The sequence below is a fragment of the Callospermophilus lateralis genome, unplaced genomic scaffold, assembly GCF_048772815.1.
Source record: "Callospermophilus lateralis isolate mCalLat2 unplaced genomic scaffold, mCalLat2.hap1 Scaffold_45, whole genome shotgun sequence".
Taxonomy (NCBI): domain Eukaryota; kingdom Metazoa; phylum Chordata; class Mammalia; order Rodentia; family Sciuridae; genus Callospermophilus; species Callospermophilus lateralis.
Window position 1 is genome coordinate 5,754,727 of NW_027514398.1, and position 21,094 is coordinate 5,775,820.

The 21,094-nt window shown below is 47.0% G+C and overlaps 1 protein-coding gene across 1 annotated transcript in view; it reads left to right on the top strand.

The window, feature by feature from the left end:
• Window positions 1-318: 318 nt before the first annotated feature.
• The window catches only part of LOC143388929 (endothelin-converting enzyme 1-like), a 43,961-nt gene continuing 23,185 nt past the window's right edge, over window positions 319-21,094 (top strand). The window contains 4 exon segments of the mRNA XM_077108326.1: window positions 319-343; window positions 945-1,054; window positions 3,333-3,526; window positions 20,251-20,318. Coding sequence (XP_076964441.1) covers window positions 319-343; window positions 945-1,054; window positions 3,333-3,526; window positions 20,251-20,318 — 397 coding nt within the window.

The following is a 21,094-nucleotide window of genomic DNA, read 5'->3' on the forward strand; positions in this document are numbered from 1 at the left end:
GACTATTTGCATTTACCCTATTACGTTTGGAGCTGTCTAACTTCTGGTAGGGATGGGTTGGTTCACTCCTACTTGGGAGTTTTGTGGGCTTCGCCAATTCCGGTGCTAAGGTGGAGGTGCCACTGGAGACTTGGATTCCAGCACAGTGGCAGGTCTGCAGGTGAGCACACGAGGTGCAAGCAGTTGTGTGTGTCACAACTGGGCAGGAAGTGCCCTGGGATCTCAGGGCAGTCCAGGGGATGTGGGGCATCTGTATATCCAGGAGGAGTCCCATTGGAAAAGACCTGCTGGTCTCAGGGAGCTGGAGAGCCTGGCAAGATGACGGCCACCCAGTGCTCTATAGGTAAGAATGACAGCTCCAATGGGGGAAGGCCTGTGGCTCAGCCCCGGCTGCTGTTAGTACTCCCATGTGTAGGGATGATGGGCTGAATTTGGAATCCCCAGGGTCTGCCTAAGCACTGGCGTTTTATTCCAGGGGCAAAGTGAACTAGTAGCTGTTTTCAAAGTTGTCAGAACAGACAACAATAGAGTCTTTCTATTTTGGCGTCCTCTTCATTAGCATGCACAATGCGGAGGCCAGAGTTACTGAAGCAAAATCAACAACTTCTGATTAATTTGCAGAGCTCAACCATGGGATCCTTCTGAAATTGTTACCCAGTGCTGCTGCCTGACTGAGTCACCTTGTGGAAGGGCCCTTAATTGGGAACAGGCTCAGACAGCAGCAGGGACAGCTACAGAGAAGGAATACCAGGGCCGAAGCACCAGAAAGCAGGTGGCAGCAAGAGACGAGAGCACTGACAGTCACGGTGACCCTATCTGTCTAGAAACACGTGTGCCAGAGGCCAGGGCTCAGAGGGAAAGGAAAAGCACATGACCACCTTTAGAAAACCAGGAAGGTTTCTTGCAGCAGCTGGCCTTGTTTATAATGTGCCTTGCTCTTCCAGGTTGCCCGCCTCTTGGTCTGGAGACCCAAAAGATCACAGACTTCCAGCTCCATGCCTCCATGGTGAAGCGCTACAGCCTGGGAGCGCATCGAGGGAGACTCAACATCCAGGTACCAGCCCTTCTGGTGCATTCTGCTTGCAACTCTGATGGCTCCAGTCACAGATGCGACCAGGGTTCACTGAGCTCGGGTTGGATGCCATGCATGGCATTTAAAATCTGTTGGTCCGGGCTCTCACGACAAATGTGGCATTGCTGCGTAAATCTCACTGTGCAGAGAGCACGCTGAGATGCAGAGAGGGCGTGTCTTCTTCAAAGATGGCCTTTGGTAGAAGTAAGGTCCCTGGCACCTAGACCAGGTGGGTCTGCCTCCCTCTTGAGCTTGTCCCTCCACAGGCCCTCTGTCTGGGAGGAGCTGGAGCAAAGCGAAACAGGCCTAGGGACCTGCTTGTGGCTGAGGCGTGGGACAGAGAGGTGGTGGCACTGCTCCTCCTTGGCTCCCTGCCAATCTTATTCTCTTCTCATCTCCACTGTGCCCACCTCCTCCAGGCTGTTCAGTGACCTCAAAGGTCCCTCGAGGTCGAATCCTTAGTGCTTTCTGGGGCTGGGTGCATCCCGCCTTTCTTTCTTCCCTGAGGCTCCAGGTCCACTGTGACCTTGGCCCTCCATATGGTCAAGTGTCCCTCTCAAGTGATGGCCCCACACACTCTACACACCACATGGTTCTTGACTCCACACCTTTCCTCAGGTGGGTTTCTCTGCGTGGAACCTCTTTGCCTCTCACAGTAGAAATCCCCGCTGATCCCTGCTGTCCCTGCTCCAACAACTCTTGTGGCCTCTTAAGTCAGCCCACATGTATTCCCTCACAGTGTGGCAGTTGGAGGTCTCACTGGGTGAGGTCAAGGTGTGGGTGGGCTGGTTCCTTCTGGAGGCTCCGGAGCATGTGTTTCCTTCCCTGTCCCAGCACCCCGTGGCCGACCTGCTCCTGATTTGCGGCCTTTCTTTCTTGGGAGCGTGCAGGGCGGGCCGAGTCCTTGGGAGCAGCTGTCTCTCTGCTTCTCTCTTCTATTCACTTTTGAGGACCTTGTCGATTATGCTGGGCCTGTCCAGATGCTCCAGGACCCTCTCCCTCCCCTTCTGTAATCCAGATTCTATCTGTAGTCTCCATTCCTCCTTGCCATGTAGCCTGACATGCACGGGACATGGGTCTCTTGGGGGACACGATTTTGCCCACCTCTCTCGGGTGCCGTTCCCCGACCCTGGCTCCCGCTGGTCAGTTCTTCTCAATGAAGCATCTGATCTGTCCTTCCCTGTGTTGCTCTCTCCTGTTCCACATTTCATTTCTTTTTCCCCATCCGCTCTGTAAAGTGGATTCAGGTTCCAAAGCCTTATGCACAAGTGCCATCTTGCTCAGGTCCTTCCAACCGTGCTACACTCAGGCTAGTGACTTCTAAGTGGCAGTGTGGACCCCTGCGGTCATTGTAAGTGTGCTGTGTCAGAGGCCCCTTCCCAGGGAGTGCAGGGGCTCAGGGTTTTCTAAGACTTGAGCCCATCCAGATTGGTTTAGAAATACTCCTTTAAAAAAAAACTGTGAAGAAACATTTGGTTTTATACAACTGGAAACTACAGAAAAAAATGAATAAAATAAAAATAAAAACAACAACAACAAAAAACTCCTGTATTTTACACAGGAACTCTGAAAGGAGTTTGACCAGAAGTTCCTGCTGTCAATCCCTGAGTGCCCCAGGCACCTGGGGGGCCTCCAAAGGGGAACCAGAGTCAGACCCAAGGGGTTAGATCCACATGGGAGCGTGGGGCTGTTTTGTGCATCGACAAGGGGGGCTCATCTGATGCCTTCGATGCTTTCTCTACAAATGAAGTTATCCTTTAAATAAAGGAGCCTATATTTATTCATGCTGTCTGCCATCAATGGCAAGGCCCTGTTGACCCTAAACTTGTAGGGCCTGGAGTGAGAAGGTGGGGTGCTGACCTGGAAGGACTGTCCACCAGCAGGCTAGATGGGCAGAGCATAGCAGCAAGAGTGCCGGGGTCAGACATGCTATGTTTGAGCTTGTCTTGGAATGATCACCTCATGTCTCTGAGCCTCAGTTGCCTCATCAGAAAAATGAGCCTCCTGAGCGTCCACAGGGTTGATTGAGCAGGGACAACAATTCTGAAGCATTTGCTGGGTTACCTCGTTCCTCTGTTGAACACGCCTGGTGGCTCCCAGCTGTTCTTTGAACAAACCCCCAGTTAGTCCCTGGGTGCCCGAGCCCTCTCGGTCTCTGTGTGTACCTGTCTCTGAATGTTTCTTTATGGTGTTATCTGAGCCATCCTCCATGAGAGGGGCCTGGTCTTCAGCTCCTCTCTCCCCGGATGCCCCAAAATAGTCCCTGAAGCACACAGAGAATGTGGCCAGAGAACTGGCTGACGTGGACAGAGTGCTCATGGCCTGCCTCACTGGGCTGTGCAGCAGGCCCCTGGTGGATGTGTCCTGTGCTCACTTCCTGGCCATCTTACCTCCTCCTTTATCCTTTACCCATGAGAGACAGAGTGCAGGGAGCAACAAGGCTCCCCACCATGAGTGAGTCAGCAGAGCCCACTCCCCTGCCCTCCGTCAGGGTGGATGGAAGTCACATTTGTCTTTATGGGGATTTTTCTCTTCAGTGGTAGATTCTTTGCCCTGATGTCCCGTCACAAGAACATCTTGAGACCTGCTTCTAGAGTGTGAATGTGCTGCTTTAATGGCCAGGGCGAGGCCACCCATCCCTCAGCCTCTGGACACCACCTGTGCTACCTGGTGTTGGCCCCAGAGTGTGGAGATGGGCCAGCAGCAGGCTCGATTCCAACCCCCACAGCAAGTAGACTAGGTCAGGCCCCCGCTGGGGTTGGTACCTCCCCGTCAGCTCCATAAGCTTCGTGATTCTGCTGCCGCAGGTGCACAATTAAAGTCAATCCAAAAATACTTCTCCCCACACATCACGGTTTCAAATGCAACTTAAAAATAACTACATCTTGTCTCACATATGAGTATTTTGTAGGCGTGTCAAGCTAATGGGATTTTAAGTGCGAGAAACAGCAAGGTGTCAGAATTAGAAGTCGTATTTTAAATATATATTCTGTAGCGCTTGTGGGACGTGAGCATGTTGAGTGAAGCCCTGCATGGGCTCAGGGCTCTCTGGGCACACAGTGGCCACAGTCCAGGCTGGAGCACACAGAGGCACAGGCTGGGAGGCTCCAGTTAGCTGAGTGGCTTTAGTGAGATGCCCACCTCCTTGGAGACTCAGTGTCACCATCAGTAAAGCACGGGTCCCACCTCTGACTCTGTCCTGGTAGTGTGAGGACAAAGAGGAGTAAAGAAGGAGATTTGTCCCTCCGAGGCCTTGTTCATACTCTCAGGGGACCTTGCAGAGTGCCTCCTCTGGCCAGGCACAGAAAGCTCCTGCTGACTGCCCACCTTCCAGAGGCTTTGATTGTGACAGAGAGACCCTGAGAGGTGTCCACACTGTGCTCAGTACCTTGCATATGTGGCTTCATTTATTTCTCAACAGGAGGGACAGGGTGCTCAAGTGACTCAGCTAGGATTTCCCAGGAGGGGTAGATTATGAATCCCAGCAGCTTGAAACCTCCATTTGTTGCCCAGCCAGTGCCATAAAGCTGCTTCCCACGGTGGTAGCTGGGGTGTTCCAGCTACAACATCTGGAATGATGGCTTGTCTGTGTTCCTCTCTTTTCTGACAGGGAGCACATATAGATGTACTCATCTGTCCCCTGGCCAGGTGATGAGCCCCTTGCCAATCATGTGCATCCTGCTTTCTTGGGTCCTCCTGCACAGTGTCCATGCAGTGTCTGCACACGTGCTTCACACGGGCTTTGGGACAGTTGCTGCCATGCATATGGGTTCCATAGCGACAGTGGAGCTGTCCTGAAGGAGGGTCAGCTGTCATTGACACACTTTCTTCTATGTGATTGGCAGACGCAGGAATGATGTCATCATGACACACACAAGTAGCATTGGTTCATGTGTGATTTTTGCTACTATAGCCATCGTTTGATGTTGTGGGGGTTTGGTTCCAGCCCCCCACTCTTTGGATTCCAAAATCCATAGCTACTCAAGTCCCTTAAATAACGGCTGTGTTTGCATGCAACCCACCATATCCTCCCATATATTTTAAATCCTCTCTAGATGACTTGCAATACCCAATACAGTGTAAATGCAAGCTCCATGGTTGTTATTCTGCATTGTTTAAGGAGTAATGATAAGAAACATGTATGTGTTCAGCACAAACACAAATCCTGATTCGGAAGGGTTTTGATTCATGGTTGGTGGAATCGGCCGGAAGGCCCAGTGTGCAGTAATGTTGGTGGGACCAAGTCCCAGCCCCTGAGCGTGGAGTGCACTAGCCTGGGCGAGTGCAGAGTCTGCAGGGAACAAGGTCCTGCAGGATCCTCTCACCTCCTGTTCCTCTGACCCAGAGTGGCCATGTGCTGCCTTGTGTTCTGATCCTTTGTAAGCATTGTCTTTGTCCCTGCAGCTCAGCAGCTCCACTCTGCCTTCTGCCCCTTCCCTCACCTGCCTGTACTGTTTGTTTGCTTCTCTAAAGCCGAATCCTATCATGATTGCTGCATTCTACCTGTCTAAACTGTGCTAATATTGTTAGAATTGATTGTTTTTGAGTCTTCTGATTATGGAGCTGCGTGGATTTTTGGAAGGTCTGGCTATTACCTGGTTTTCTCCATGTACTTGGTTTTTGTGGTGCAAGATATTGCAGACTGTGACCTTTTACTGGAAAGCATCTGCCAAGGTGTAGCAGAAGCACCTCCCTCTTCTGCCCTCATTTTAAGCAGAGGACTTTGAAAGAATCCTCCTAGCTCAGCTTACAGCTTCCTTTTTTTCCAAGTAGACTTTTACTTGTGTTAATTTAATAATATAAGCTCAGAGAGGACACCAGGACAAGATAGATTTTCCAGGAATTTCAGGAGAGAGTCAGGCAGGTGGAAAGTGAAGGCTGTCCTCTCCCTCTGATTACTCTTCCAGTGTGCACAGGACCGTCTATACTCAGTCCTGAGAGGAGGCTTGATCTCATGTAGAAAGCATCAGTGGGCTCTCCTGCTCTGGAAGCTGCAGATTGGAAATTGACATTCCGAGTCTCCAGGAGAGCACGTTGACAATTGCCTCTGAATTGCTTGCAGTCACTGTGCAGAGGTAGCCCGGTAGTTAGATGGGTTGTCTAATGGCAGCTCTTCACCTGTTCCCTTCCCAGAGCATCCTCTGAGGACCCACTTTCCATGCTTGTACTCTAAGGCAGGGGGTTCAGAGGTAGCGCCCCCTGCTCAGTGAGGTGTCTCACAACTGCCAGGGTGCTGGGGCTTCCTTAGCTGGAGATTTCTGAGCTTCCTGCCTTGGCTGTTTTGAAGGGCTGGTTTCTATCTCCCTTGTAAGTCTTCAAGGTTATGGTTGGGAGAACCCAACCCAGGAGCAAAGGAACCCTGAACAAGTGCCCAGGGCAGTTATCCCTAGGTTCCTGCCTACAGCTGAGAATGTAAGAAAGCTGGTGCTCGGACCAGAGCTGGGAGGGAGGGGCCAGTGCTTAGAGTCCCGAGACGGAAGGTGGCACCACATTCACACCTCCCGCTGTCTCTGTGATGGTCTGGCTGCCATGTCGGACACTTGGTGGCCCCCATCTTGAGTGTTAGAGAATGCTCAGTTTGGCCTCACGTTGTTCCTTTTTCCTGAACTGTCTGGATATAATAGAACCTCTCTCTCCCTCCACCCTGGTATCAGCATGGCTTCTCTCTGGTCCTTCCTTTAAGGGACATCTACAGAACACCTGGATGCTGGTGTTGGGACCCAATTCCAGCACTCTGATCTCTTTTCACCTGAAATGAAGGGTAAGCCTTGAATGTAGCCCATGCCTGTGGCTTCCTGGGTGCCTTCTGTTCCTGACGACAGGAACTCAGCTTTAGAATAGGGAACCAACAGAGTTTTATCCTGCGGTTGGAGTTCATGTGCCTGAGACAGCCCACACTTGGCCCGGCTGTACCTGGGGCCCCCTGGCCAAGGTGGCGACCATGCCTCATCTGGTGGGAAGAACCTGGAGTCATTTTCTCAGCTTTGCCCCTGCAGGTCCTGTGCCTGCCGACGCTGGACCCTCCACCAAGTCCTGGACCCTAAAGCCTGCCCGGACCTTCGACCTTCCTGACTCTCTAAGCTCAGCCTCCTTTTGGTTTCTGCCTGCACAGACCTTGCTGTGACTCAGCAAGTCCTTCTGAGGGGCTAGTAGGGGCAGGGCTGCGGAGGCAAAGCGACGGTTGTCGTTTTTGAGTCTGGGAATGTTGCATCTTTTCTGATAAAGGGCCTTTGTTCTACATCTGGCTTCAAGCAACAGTCTTAGGAGACAGTTTGGGTGCCAAAACCCTGGAATTTTTGATATTTGGATTTTTATGAAAATAGCAGCACCAAATGCTTAAAATTGGACTGCCCCAGAAAACTAAAAATGTGTGTTTACCAAAATGATGACAGTGTGTTGCTCTTGTTTCTTACAGTGGAGGTCCAAGGGCCCAGATCCCGGAGCCTTGACCTGTGGTCATGGACTGTGAAGGAACCACAGGTACCTGGCCCAGGCGTAGCCCCTATTCTGCTTACCACAGGAGTTTTTCTTCAGTATGTCACTGAATGTCTTGAAATTAGTACTTCATATAGCCTTCAATATCCCCAGAGGGAAAGCCCTGCTTTAGAGATGTGGAAGCCCAAGTCAGAGGCTGAGGAGCCGCCCTCTTCCACAGCCACTAAGCGCAGAGCTGAGACTCAACACCAAGACCCCTGGGATGGAATGCAGTCCCTCTAGCTTCACATATTTATAACCAACTGATTTTTGAAACAGCAAGAACGTATGTATTGAAGGAAAGCCTCTTTAGTAAGTGGTGCTGGGAAAGCGGGATATGCATATACAGAAGAAAGAAAGTAGACCTCTATCTTTTACCATATACAAAAATCAGCCGAAAAGGCTCAAGAGCTTAAATGTGAGGCCTGGCACCGTGAAACCACTAGAAGGAAGGGGAAATATTTAAGGACATTAGTCTGGGCAGAGATGTTTTGGGCTATGACCCCCAATAGCATAGGCAACAAAAGCAAAAATTGACAAATGGGTTTATATCAAACTAAAAATCTTCTGTATAGGGATCCATCAAGAGGGAAGAGTTCATCTGCAGAATGGGAGAAAACAATTGCAAACTATTCATCCCAAACAGGATTGATTTCCAGAATATATAAGGATCTCAAGTAACTCAATAGCAAAACAAAAACAAAAACAACAAACAACCCCCCCCAAAAAAAAACAAATAACCCAATTAAAAATGGAGTGAATGGCCTCAATAGCTATTTCTCCAAAGAAGAGACATAAATGACCAGCACCATACATGAAACATGCTCAGTCAGCATCACTAATCAACAGGGAAATGCAAGTCAAAACTGCAAAGAGATACTATCTCACCTCAGTTACAGGGGCTGTTATTCAAAAAGGTGAGCATTAACAGATGCTGGTGAGCTTGCAGAGAAGGGGAGTTCTTATCGCTGTTGGCAGGAATGTAAATTGGTGCAGGTGTTAAGGAAAATAGCATGGAGATTCTTCCAAAAACAACCACATGACCTAGCGGTCTTACTGCTGGATGTGCATGCCGAAGGCACCGAAGTCAGCACATCTAAGAGATATTTGCGCTCTCCTGCTTATTGTGGCACTGTTTATCACAGCCAAGGAGATGGAATCAACCTGAGTGACCATCTACAGGTGAATGGATAAAGAAGTGTGGTATATACTCAGTGGAATATTATTCAGCCATAAAAGGATGTTGTTTCCAGAAACATGGATAGAACTGGAGGATGTGTGTTAAGTGAAATGAATCAGGCATTCATTTCAAATAGACAAATACTGAAGGAAAGCCTCTTTAATAAGTGGTGCTGGGAAAGTGGGATATGCATATACAGAAGACAGTAAGTAGACCTTTATCTTTTACCATGTACAAAAATCAACTGAAAAGGCTCAAAAGCTTAAATGTAAGGCCTGGCACTGTGAAACCACTCGAAGAAAATTCCACAGACACATACTGCATGGTCTTGGAAGCTAAAAAGTTGAGGTTGAAGAAGTAGAGAGTAGAATAGTGGTTACCAGAGGCTGGCAAGGGAGTGGGGAAGAGAGAGATGGAGCGAGGATGGTGAACGGGTGCAGGTGTGCTGTCGAATGGGAGAATCACTTCTGATGATCTGTAGCACTGAAAGATGACTGTGGTTTTCAACAGTTAATTGATTATTTCAGAATAGCTTCTTGAGAGGATTTTAACGCTCCTGGTACAAAGAAATGGTATGTGAAGTTTTAGATTTGCCAATTACCATGATCTGATCCTTGTACATTGTATATAGATACTAACATGTCACTCTGGACCCCATAAATAGATGTATAATTACTACATTATACATATATCATAATTAAATTAAAAACCAGTCAATTAAAATTAAAAAGTATATAAAATGAATGTAAGAATAATGTAATAAATGAGGTGAGATGATGAAGGGGGTAAAGGAAGAGGCTACAGGAAGTAGAAATCACGATTTCACTGTCTGTAGTAAGAAGTTAAAAGAAAGTTTCTAAAAAAAATACAGAAATAACTATGCTACATAAAAGGCATGGCTACTAAATCAACCACTAAAAGATTAAACCTTTAAAATTTCCAGAGGCAATTTGCACATCGAGCAAAGAAAACATGTCAATTGCTAAAATAAAATAAAAGCTAAAATATCTATATATTATTTATACATAATATATAATATAATTATATGTATTTTAAAAAACCAAAAGCTAAAAGCAACAATAAAAATAGACAAGAAAAATTGATGACTTAGTGAATATCTGTCAATGGACTAAATTCACCTAGTAATAGAAGGAAACTGATTTGTCATCAAATGAATGTGACCCCAGGCCACAGTAGAAGTGGACCTCAGAAAAGATGAATCGTGCCTGTACCCACAAGGGCTTCCATTTCTTGGGTGCTTATTCATGCCAGGACTGTGAGAAGTTTTTACCTGTGATTGGTGTCTCCAGCCCAACGGTTCTATCATGTAGATTCCATTGCTGACCCTAGTTTAGGGACAGGTAAATGCAATGGGAGACACTCAGACGTGAACTGTTGAACCAGGACTTGAACTGGGACAGCATGGACGGCAAGGGGCAATCCATGTGGAGCCGCCTCCCTGGAGTGCAGGGAGCCTGGCCTTTCTTTCCGTGAATTGCTGGGAAGTGAACCATTGATGGTTTGTTCTGAGAATTCAACTTATCCCACAGTTATCCAATCTTAATGGCCAAAGTGTTTCTCTGATTTTAGTTGAATTGAGTTAGAATGTTGATGTAAAAATATTCTTTAGTTTTTTTTTCAATTAGTATATTTCTGTCCTTATATTTCCTTTTATAAAACAATTAACAAATAGTTTATGGTGTATTTAATAGATTTCGTTTTTCAGGATTTTTAATTTCAAGCTCTGGATCTATACTGGTTTTCTGGGCCAATGCAAGGAAATAATTAATATAATTGTTTTGAGGTTTAAAAAACATCTATAAAACCTGTAAGTGTTTCTTTTTATCTGACTTGACTGATGATTGAGGTCTGAATTGGGACAAGGTGTTTTGCTAATTTGCAGAAGGATCAACTGATTCGTACCTGGTCAGTTTTATAGGTTTATCACAGAGATTTATGGAAGGCAGACAATTCAGATGGCATTATGGCCATTTGATGGCAGATTAGTTACTCAACTGTACTAATCAGATGTCACATCTAACTTTTTTAAGTAACCCTACCACCACCCCCCAAAGTGGTAGCTTGTCAGTAACCTCTAAAGTTTCAGCCATTGCTTCTAAATTTTTTTTTCTCAAAAATATTTTAAAATAAGCATCATTTTATTTTCTGTCTGGATAGCCCTGGGCTACATCTGCAGAGGAGCAGCTGTAAGTCAATTATCTTAGAACTGCTGAATAGTTACATTCACTTGGATATGACTTTTTAATTTGCTTCCAGATGTTTTTGCATTGCTTCTCATGAAAATGAGACAGGAACAGTGCAGACAAATGGCTTCAATGAAGCAGAGGATTTGGGAATATACCATTTTCTGTACAGACAATACAGCAAAACACCTTGAGTAATGCCTAGCACACAGTAGGTTCTCTGTAGACACCTGGAACATCAAAGAAAAACAAAAGCCTTCCTGCCTGCCACTCTGGATAGCTACATATCCCTTTGTTTTGCTTTTTGAAGTTAAAAAGTATGTTTAACAGTTTTGTTAGAAAGTAGAAAATCCAAGTGTTGAAATAATTATAACAAAAAACTGGGTTCCTGTCCAATGCGCTCCCCATTCCATACCACCAGTGACAGTCCTTAAGCTCTATGGATAGGACAACTTCTTTAAACTTTTTATTTCTTTGGGAAATTTAATCTTTATTTTGAAATAATATGAGCAGAGTGACATGTAATCATTTGTGAATTTTTGACTATGTCTTTTGGATTCTTACCATGCAGAATGAGGCTGTCAGTTCATTTTTTAATCATTCTCTTGCCCCTCTTTAATGCTGCCAATCAAATTCTATCTTAGTATTTGAGTTGATCCACATTCAAGGTATTTATTATTATAACAGTATAAATATGACTTTTTTTAACTTAATCAAGATGTATCATACTTTTGAGCCTAGAAAAAGTCATTTCATATTTCTAGACATTTTGTTTTCCTAGGAGTACCTCAATTTTTTAAAAAAAATCTCTCCATACCTTTATAATGACTGGGTCCTGTAAACACCTGGCAATATAATTTTCTACAAGGTCAAAACTGTTGAATAATTTTTAGTTCTGCTTTTATTTTTTATGTTTCTGTAGACGTCCCCCGAGGAGCCCTTGCCTGCTGCATTCTGAGCAGATTCCTCTTGGGTCTTCTGCATAGATAGCTACTGCCTTGGGACTTCCTTCACCATCATTCTGAGAACTCTCCTATGTTGAAGCTCTTGATTTCTGGATCCCATTGATTCCTCTTTCTTGTTTTCTGCCTTTTTTTGTGGAGTGCATCCTTGAGTAGCTTCATGGAAGTGGTGCATGAATCTATTTTACTATCACAACTGATTGGTTTTGCTGAGCATAAAATTCTAGGGTGAAAAATCTTTTTGAGAATTCAGAATTTTGAAGGCCTGGTCTCTCTAATCTTGCAGCTTCAGATGCTGCTGTTGGGAATTCTGGTACCATCTTTATTCCTCTTTAGTTTTATATGCATTTGCTTTGCTACTTATTTCTTCTTTGGTAGCTTTTAAAATCTTCTCTTTATTTCTGATATTTTGAAGTTTCATAATGACATGCTGTGTTCTTTTGTTAGCATTTTGGAGACTTAAATCTTTCAGATATGGGAAATGATCTTATAGTTTTTTATTTGGCACATCCCCCACCCCCCCAAGATTCTTCTTGATTTTTTTTTTCTCACTGCTTTTCTTTCTTTCCTATTGTCTATTTCTGTGCTTATCTTTTTGTGAGATTTTTCCAATTTTCTCTTTATGGCTTTTACAAATTTTAACCTTTCCAATCCTAATTTCCAAGACCCCTTCTTGTTCATTGCTTTTTCTTTCTCTGTTCTTGTTTTAGGCAGGCAAGATGTTCTTTCTGGAGACGTGAAGAACAGTTTATCTGACGTTTTCTTCTATCCTCTGTCATAGTTTTGTTTGTTTGTTTGTTTGTTTGTTTATTTTTGTTATAAGCATGACTGCATAGTTTTCTAGCTGAGTTGAGAGAGGGAGCTGGTGCATTTTACTCTCATTTTGCTGATAACCCCTGAGACCTTCACAGATTCCCTGCCTTCCCCTGTGCCTAGTACACCCAAATCCAGAGGCTCTTTGGTTTGCTTTTTATTAGAAAGATTAAAAAAGAATTTAAATTCTTTGTGGAGTGAGGGTAAGGATGTAGGGCTCTAATTGTTTTCTGACATGCATTAGAAAGCAATCCCCTGTTTCAGTCCCAGGTCACCTTCGAAAGACACCTTGAAATGTAAGTTTTGAGCTTTTCTAAAGTTTAGGTGGCTTGCTTCTCCATGTGCTGCTTAGAGGTTTGCATTCCTTCTCCTCTGGAGTCATCCAGGATTCTTCCATTTGATCTCAGATATTCATGTAGTGTAATTTAGGGATTATAAATGCCTTCTGTTTTTTGCCAGAGTTTGAGGTTCTATTTCTATATCTTTTTTTCTTTGGGAGGAAACTCGAGAAAAGAACACGGAAAAAAATAAGATATTTCCTCCATCCTCTCGAAGCGGAGAAATTCTATTTGGTTGATCTTAAATAGATAATGTCAGGTTTTCTCTTTGTTATAGTCTTAGTGACTGCCACATTTATCTTTCATAAAACTTACTCTGTTAGGTGCATTAATTCTTTAAGGTAAAGAAATGATGCACATAACTTCATCACCTTGAGAAAATTACATTAATGCTCAGTTAATTTGCTGCTATAGTAGAATGAATCTTACAGTGTTAAATCATACATTTAAGAATCAAACTTTTTCTTTCAACAACTCTCAATTAAAATTTCTCCTAAATTTTTCAAGTATTTCCCTGTATTATTAACCAGAAAGGGACAAATGTGCTCTCTTCCTGGTTCCTCACAGGCATCTTATAAATATTGCATGTTGCAGTGTGGCACAATTTGGTGACATCTCTGAGGCTGGTACCTCCTCTTTCACTAAATTCTCCAAGGTGCTTGTCCTTTAAGTTCAGTAATTGATTTTAAGGAGGTGGCTGTCACCTTGCAATGAGTCATCTTCAGGCAGGGCTCTCCATTCCCCTGACACTGAACTGCATTTAATTGACTGGTGTCTTCAGAAAGAACTGAGATTGGCAGCGGAGGCAAAATCTCCTAGCTAGCAAACCAGGAACCTTAAATTTAATTGCAAATCCTGTTCAGTAGATGTTGATTTAATAGCTGAGGATAGCTCTTCCATCCAGGCTTCTGGGATTCCATATTGTAAACATCTCAAGCCACAGCGCGGCTCTGTGCTAGTTGACTTTGCCTTAGGCCAGGATTATACAACCTTGGCCTCCTGGACATTTAGGCCAGGCTGTTTAGCATGGTGGCAGTTTTCCTGTGCACTGTAGGTTGTGACTGTGGAATGTCCAACAAGCATCCCTGGCTTCTACCCAGTGGAGGCAGGGACACCCCCACTCCCAGTAGGGACAGTCAAAAATGATTCCAGACATTTCCAAACACCCCAGAGGGGCAGCATTGGACTCCTGTGAAGGACTTTAATGTTATGGGTCTCCTTTTTCTTCAAGTTCTGTATAATTCTGTTCTGGGTGTTTGAAGTTGTAGAAAATATGACAGAAGTTAACTGGAATTAGTTGCAGAATATCCTGGAATTTTGTGAAACTTGAGAAAATTCATAAACCATCCACATTTTCACATTTTGCCAGGGCTAACTGAATTACACTGCTTTAAATATTTTGATAAGTAATGTTTATGGAGTACAAACTCTGAGCTCACCCTATGTGCCAGACCCAGTTGTAAACACAACCAACATCCTCAGGGAAAAATGATCATTGCTTCCATACCGACAGAGGGAGTTGGGGCCTACTGCATTTAAGTGGCCAAGTTAGGATTCCTGGCCGGCCAGGTAGGGGGACCTCAGAGCCAGAGCTCTGTGTGATGGCTAATTTGAAGATGGCAGTATGAGTAGACTAATTCATCTGCCAACCAGAGGACAGGGCTTCACACATTGTTCACTTTTATGTCCCTGTTCCCTGGACCAATAATTGATGTATGGCAGAGGCATAGTGAAGGTTTGCTTTGCTAAATGAATGGGACCATTCTAAACTGCAGTCTCGCCTGTGGTTGATGAGGAAAGGGGAGTCACAACAAACAGTAAGTGCATGTTAGGGATTAATGAGAGGAGCTGAGTTGTGATATTGTAGGTCATTAATGTGTTGCAAATATCTGTCATTAGCAGGGTAATTACCTTCCAGTGCAGAAAGGAAGCAGGGGAATAATTACAGCCCTCCGGCTGGATTCTGGGCCTCCTTGCTGGATGGCAGGCTGGGAGCTGAGATGCTGTGCTGAGTAGAGGCCCCACCACTTCCTAAGAATTAGCATGTCACCAGTACACGGGAGCATTTGTGACACACACGTGATAAGAACAGACTTTCTCTGACGGTTCTCAAAGGCAGAACCTGCAGCCCCTCGGGGTCCTCACAGACGTCTCCAAGGCCATCTGGTTATGAAGAGTGTGGGTTTCTGTTGACAAGCAGCTTCTGACGCTGGCCCTCATGTGAGGCATCAGTGCTGTTTGTACTCCAGCATTTGCCCTCAGAGTTCATGGAGGTGGGTGTCAGGGTGGCCTGGGACTGCGCAGGCCGCAGGGTGGTCCTGATACAAAGCCTCTGTTGGTTCACAGGAACCCTTGGCCGTGATGTCACTGTACGGTGAACTGCACCTTCCTGATGCCCATTAAAAGTCAGGCCCTGTGCAGAATTGGAGTCGAGGCAGGGAGCGTGAGCTGACCTGCCATTCTCTGTCCAGACATCTCATTCATTAGGTCCTTGAGAAACAGCCATGGAGAAGCAGAGTCATATAGCAGTGTTCCTGTAACAATGGCACCAAGCGAGGGAAGGCCTTTCGCTCCAAGACGGAAGCCATGTCTCCATCAAGCACCGGGTGTCATCCAGACACAGGCCAGATCCAACTGAAGATGAGATCACAAGATTGCTCTCATTTACTGTGGTCATTGAGGTAGTGAACAATGGGCCAAAGAATTAACAGTTAATTATTTAATAAAAAAACATGTGCATCTACTGTGAGAGTTGAGCCTTTAAGCTGCATGAGTATACTGCCTTGTAAAGGGAGATCTGCTTGCTAGAGTTGATTGCTTAGACGGGGTGACCACCCATCCCAATTGTCTGGGACACAGGAAGTTTTCAGTTTATCAACCAGGACAGCCCCAAGCAAACCAGCACATGGTGGCCTCTCTCTGGTTAGACCACATCTCAGTCAGCAGAATCAGGGGAACAGAGCATTTGGGGAGTTTGGTAAGGGGAGTCTGTTGGGAAGACAGCTTTAGGTACCAAGGTCTGGAGTTTGTCCCTGTAACTAGGGTGTCTCTGAGGAATCAGCTGTTTTTCAGCATATGGGATGTGCCCCGAAGGAGACAGGAGCCAAAGCTCCGTCTGAGACAGTCGGGCTTGTAGACTGAGGCAGCTGGGGCTTCAGATGGGAGCATGCTGTTCCAACTAGCTTAAGAGAAAAAAGTGGGCTGATGTCAAATCTTAGGAGCGGGTCTGAATTTGGCTTCAGGTTAGGGTAGGTCTACTGTCTCAGGGCCTTCTAGGTCAGGGCTCACTTGGTCTCTTGCAGACAGGCAGGTGGCCACTGATGACCAAAGTCATCCTCTCTTCAGAGAGATTCCAGTAAGAGAGACTCCTCAGCTCTGGGCTAAGAGTCTTCTGGTGGCCCCGTGTGGATCCTGGGATCACTGGGCCCAGTGACTGTGGCCAGAACAAGTGTGTTAACTGGCTGGCCTGAGTCACATGGCAGGGCAGCTCCCTCAGAACTCAGAGGGAATGGGATTCTTTTGCCCACAGAGGGAATTTGGGGATGGAGAACTGGGATGCCAATTGCTCTGTGTGCACTCATTACTTCAGTGCGTGGCTCCTAGTAGAGCCTCAATTAAAACCTTGGCCAGTCAGAATAAATGGACAGGAAAGAAGAATTTTTTTCAGGATAGGGAAACTGAAAGTTGTGCAAACTCGCCGTGGCTTTGAGACAGTTCTGGAACTTGTACCTGAACCTTTCAGCAAACTGATTAGTCTTAAGGAAGGAAGAATATCCCAGACACAAAGTTCTTTTGTCCTGGAGGCTCTCAGTTTTTCTTCACTCCTTTTCACAACCTTGAAGGCAGAACTTGTGTTGGAAAACAAAGGGGGCTTTCAAGTCCTTTGGAAAGAGGCCCCAGAGACTGGGGCAGGGTGTGGAATATCTCTCAGCACACAGCTCTGGTTAGGTTCACTGTAGATGACTGGGTAGGTTTGGTGGAAATTAATGCAAAAAATACATGCTTCTCATTTGCTTTGAAATCTTTGAAATCTACAGGTTTGGAATTCAAAGGGAAGGCAGAAGGACTTCTTGGAACCAGAAGGACTGGCACGTTCTCAACTCTGTGACCTGGACAGGCCACGTCACTTCCCAGAGCCTTCGTCTTCTCTACTTTAAATGGGTAAGCAGTGCCCGATTTGGTGATGGCTCTGAGGATGTACCTGGTGCCTGAGAGGACTTCCTCAGCTCAGTTCTGGGCACTGCTGTTGTTAGGACGTGGGACGGTTAGACAGGCTGCCACTGCCTGCTGTCCTCAGTCCCAACAGACTAGCAACAAAGGCTTCTGTTTACTGTACACCACCCGTGGGCCAAACGCCTGTCATTTAAGGCTGTTGCCTCCTGTCCTCCTCGGAGCACCCCTGCAAGGCGTGGTTGCTTTGGGTCCTTTTCCATATGAGGAAATGGGCATAGACCAAGTAACTTGGCCAAGCTTACGCAGCCAGTCGGGGTCGAGTGGCAGGTTGAGTGGAGAAGTTTGCACAGGCTGCGGGCTCCTGAGGGCTCTGAGGCCCAGGCCCTGCCCACCTGCTTTGTAATCAGGATGCACTCCGGAGCACACCAGGACCCCAGAGGAGCTTAGCTCTGTGACTCAAGGCCTTCGCACCGCTCTGTAAGTGGGTGTGTCTGTTCCATCCCACATGGTGATGCCATGGGGCCTCTCAGGTCCTGCGGTCAGGGGTCCGAGGCTGAATCTCATGTCCAGCTGTGTAGATCCAGTCAGTGCCTCATTGCTCAGCCCTTATGCAACCCAATAGGGTAGATTCAGGTTATAACCAAAGCCAGGGGCCCACTCTCCTGTACCCCCACATCCTGCTTTCTGCTGGTCCACCTGGTGAGCAGCCCCAGGGGTTCCATCCACCAACTTGGTCACTCACTCCACCAGAGAGCTCATGGCTGTGTTGAGCCTTTGCCACTGTGAAGTTGCTGACCTGTGAGGGTTGCCATGTTGGGCTGGGGTGGGGAGGGCCCTTGGGGGCCTGAGGAGAGGGCAGAGACTTCATCTGAGTCACCCCTGCATCCCTCTTGTATGAGACCCATATCATTCATTCATTCCATAAACATGACGGGTGCTTAATCTGTGTACAGGCACTGAGCTAAGGACCTGTGTAATACTTAAGAAATAATCACTTGATTATTTAACTCTTTAATGGTTTATGGGCTGTTTACCAAATGTGCTTGGCCCAGCAGGTGCTTAATGCCTATTTGATTCATTAATTACTAACCTCCAGACTTTTAACCATATGTGCCTGGCATCGTGCCTGCATATCTTAACTGTGCAAGCAGTAAATTGAATAGACGAAATTTTCTTAGAGATCCTGCACCTAATCTCCATCATGTTGGCCTAGGAACTGGAAGTTGGAGTGAACCACAGAGTAGGAGGATTAAGCTGGGGACAGCTTTTCTCTGCCAAGTGTGCGTGTGTACCTGACTGTGCAGGTGTGAGTTGCGAGTGTGTGCATGCACCTCTCTGTCAACAGGGCACAAGCAGATCTTCCTCACCCTGAAGCTGCCACCTTACCTTGTCCTCACTGAAGTCAGTCCAGAACAACTTGCAAGTCAGTGTGGAGCTGGCCAGCCCCGTTGCTCAGCTCATGGCCCAGGACACGGGGAGTGGGCAGATTCAGCAGCCAGTGTTGCCTTCGACCATCCCTAGGAGTTCCTGCCCAGGAAGTTTCTTCACTGGGAACCAAAAGGGAACCCCCAGGGCCAGCTCCTAGCAATCAAACCCAAAACACTTCTGCCAAGTGGGGCCCACACGGAAGTATCCTGCTTTGGCCTTGAGTTCCTGGCTCTCAGGGCCTCAGATTTTCCCTGGCCTGGACCCGGGAGAGGAATGAGCCTGGCAGAGGATCAGTGACCCTGGACCACCTGAGAAAGCAGTGGCCACCTCGGATGTTGACAGTAACCTCGTTACACAGCAGTAGGTGCTGACATTGGCCACGAATGCACAAACATCAGGCCAGTCAAGGCAGATCCTCTGATGATTCTACAAGACCCGCCAGTGAGTGATGTCTGGCCAGTGAAGTGCATTCCCGTCCACCCTCCTGCTATGCCCTCCCTCCCAGAAACTCTCAGGTGCTTTGCAAACAGCAGCCGCCAAACAAACAATAAGTTCTCCCAGGAAATATTTCAAAGCATCTTTGATGGCACTATCCAGATGAATGCTTTAGATGTGGGTCTGGTTCCTGCTTCTCAGCTGACCACACATCCTAAAGGGAAGAAATATGAGCCCTGCTGCAGGTGGTGACAGGCGCTGGGCAAGGCACTTTCATTCAGTCACTTGTTCGTTCCACAGACATGTATTGAAGAGCTGCCGGATGCCAAGCAAGTGACAAGAAGAGGACATAGAGGAGCAGGGGAGATAGGAGACCCACCCTGAAGCTCATATTCTAGTGCAGGAGGTGGACAGGGAGATACGGTCGTGACCCAGTGCAGCCCACGCTGAGATGGCAAACACCCAGGCAGCAAGGGACCCAGAGGGGAAGAGAGTCTGGAAAGGTTTCCCTAAGGAATGGAAGCCTTGGATGAGCAAGGTGGGAAACCATTAATTAACTAACCAAATTTACATTAAGCACCTGCTTGGCCAAGACTATTTGTTTAAAGATCGTCAACCCTAGAATAGTTAGATAACCCAACAGTCACTCCCCGAACCCAGCCAGGAACCCAGGGCAGTGTCTGCAGAGGAGGCGCCCGCTGAAGATGCCACCTGCAGGACCGACTCTAGGTGCTGGTTTCTGCTTTTGTCTTCAACCCTGAGCCCCTCAGCACTCTGCCTTCTGGGTCTTTCCACCAGCCAGGATCATACCAAGCTTTACTTCCTGTAGTTTGGTTGTAACAACAATAGGTATTCTTTTTCTTTCCCAAATATGAAGTTTTATCATAATAGTGAATAGGCCTTGTCAAGCCACACACAAGTTCTCCTCCGCCTTCCCCCATAAAGAGTCCTGTCGTCGCTGTGGCTGGGGACGGGGACATGCAACTCTGAAACTCATGAGGAGCTCATCCGGAAATATTGAAAATGGCAGCTTCAGTTCTGCCGTAGAAGAGATGCTCTGGGTTCACGCACAGTAGCTCTGTCATTTTAAATTACTGCCTAATCTCAAAATTAAGTCACCCTGATTTTCTTGCTGTTGTGTGACTCCTCTGAGCCCTTCATCCACCTGAAGGACTTGGTGTTTGTCAGCTGAGGGGGATAAGACCCTGGGGGACCTGTTCAAGACCCCCAGCCCTGCTGGTATTGTTTCTGAGTGAGCTGAAGGCTGTGTCTTTCCTCCTCTCTAGAGATTAGTCTGGAACCTCAGACCTGTCTGATGTACCCTGTGTGATGGGATCATGGGAGGTCTTCCTGTCATCACAGTGAAATGGACCCTGGAAAAAACTGAGGCTCAGAGGTTTTGTTTTTGGTTTTCTTTGGCAGTGCTGGGGGTTGAACCCAGGGCCTTCGGTGGCAGAGTGCATACTGCTGAGCTGTGCCCCCAATCCAGGCTCTTAAAGGAGGTCTCTGCACCAGACCGCACAGGCAGAAGCAGAAAGTTGAGATTTGAACCCAGATCTACCAGTCTCCAAATCTACCCAGCCTCACTGCCTCCCTGTGTGGTGAAGGAAACAATCCTGCCCGTCAGGCCACTCCAGCCCCTGCTGTGGCCACCAAAGAGGAGACGGACAGCAGGAAAACACGACCTTGGGGCTGCTGGGCCAGGACAGGGCAGCGTTGGCTCTCAGCTCTCCCGTGTGGCTGGATGAACTTGATCTGGTTGCTCTCTCAGAGCCTCAATTTCCTCAGGGATATTCCACCCATATCTGACGCTGGAGCGAGGGTTGGAAGACCGTGAACGTGGGTGGTGGTCCTGGTGCCCAGCCTGTTCAGGAAGCAGTCCCCCCTGTGGCCTGGGTGGCTCCTGTGGGCAGGCCATGAGGTGGACAGGTTCATTCGTCCTGTGGCCTCAAGGAGCCTCTGGGGACCTGCCAGGTTGGTCCCTTGCGAGAGCTCATCAGACAGCTTTGAGGCAG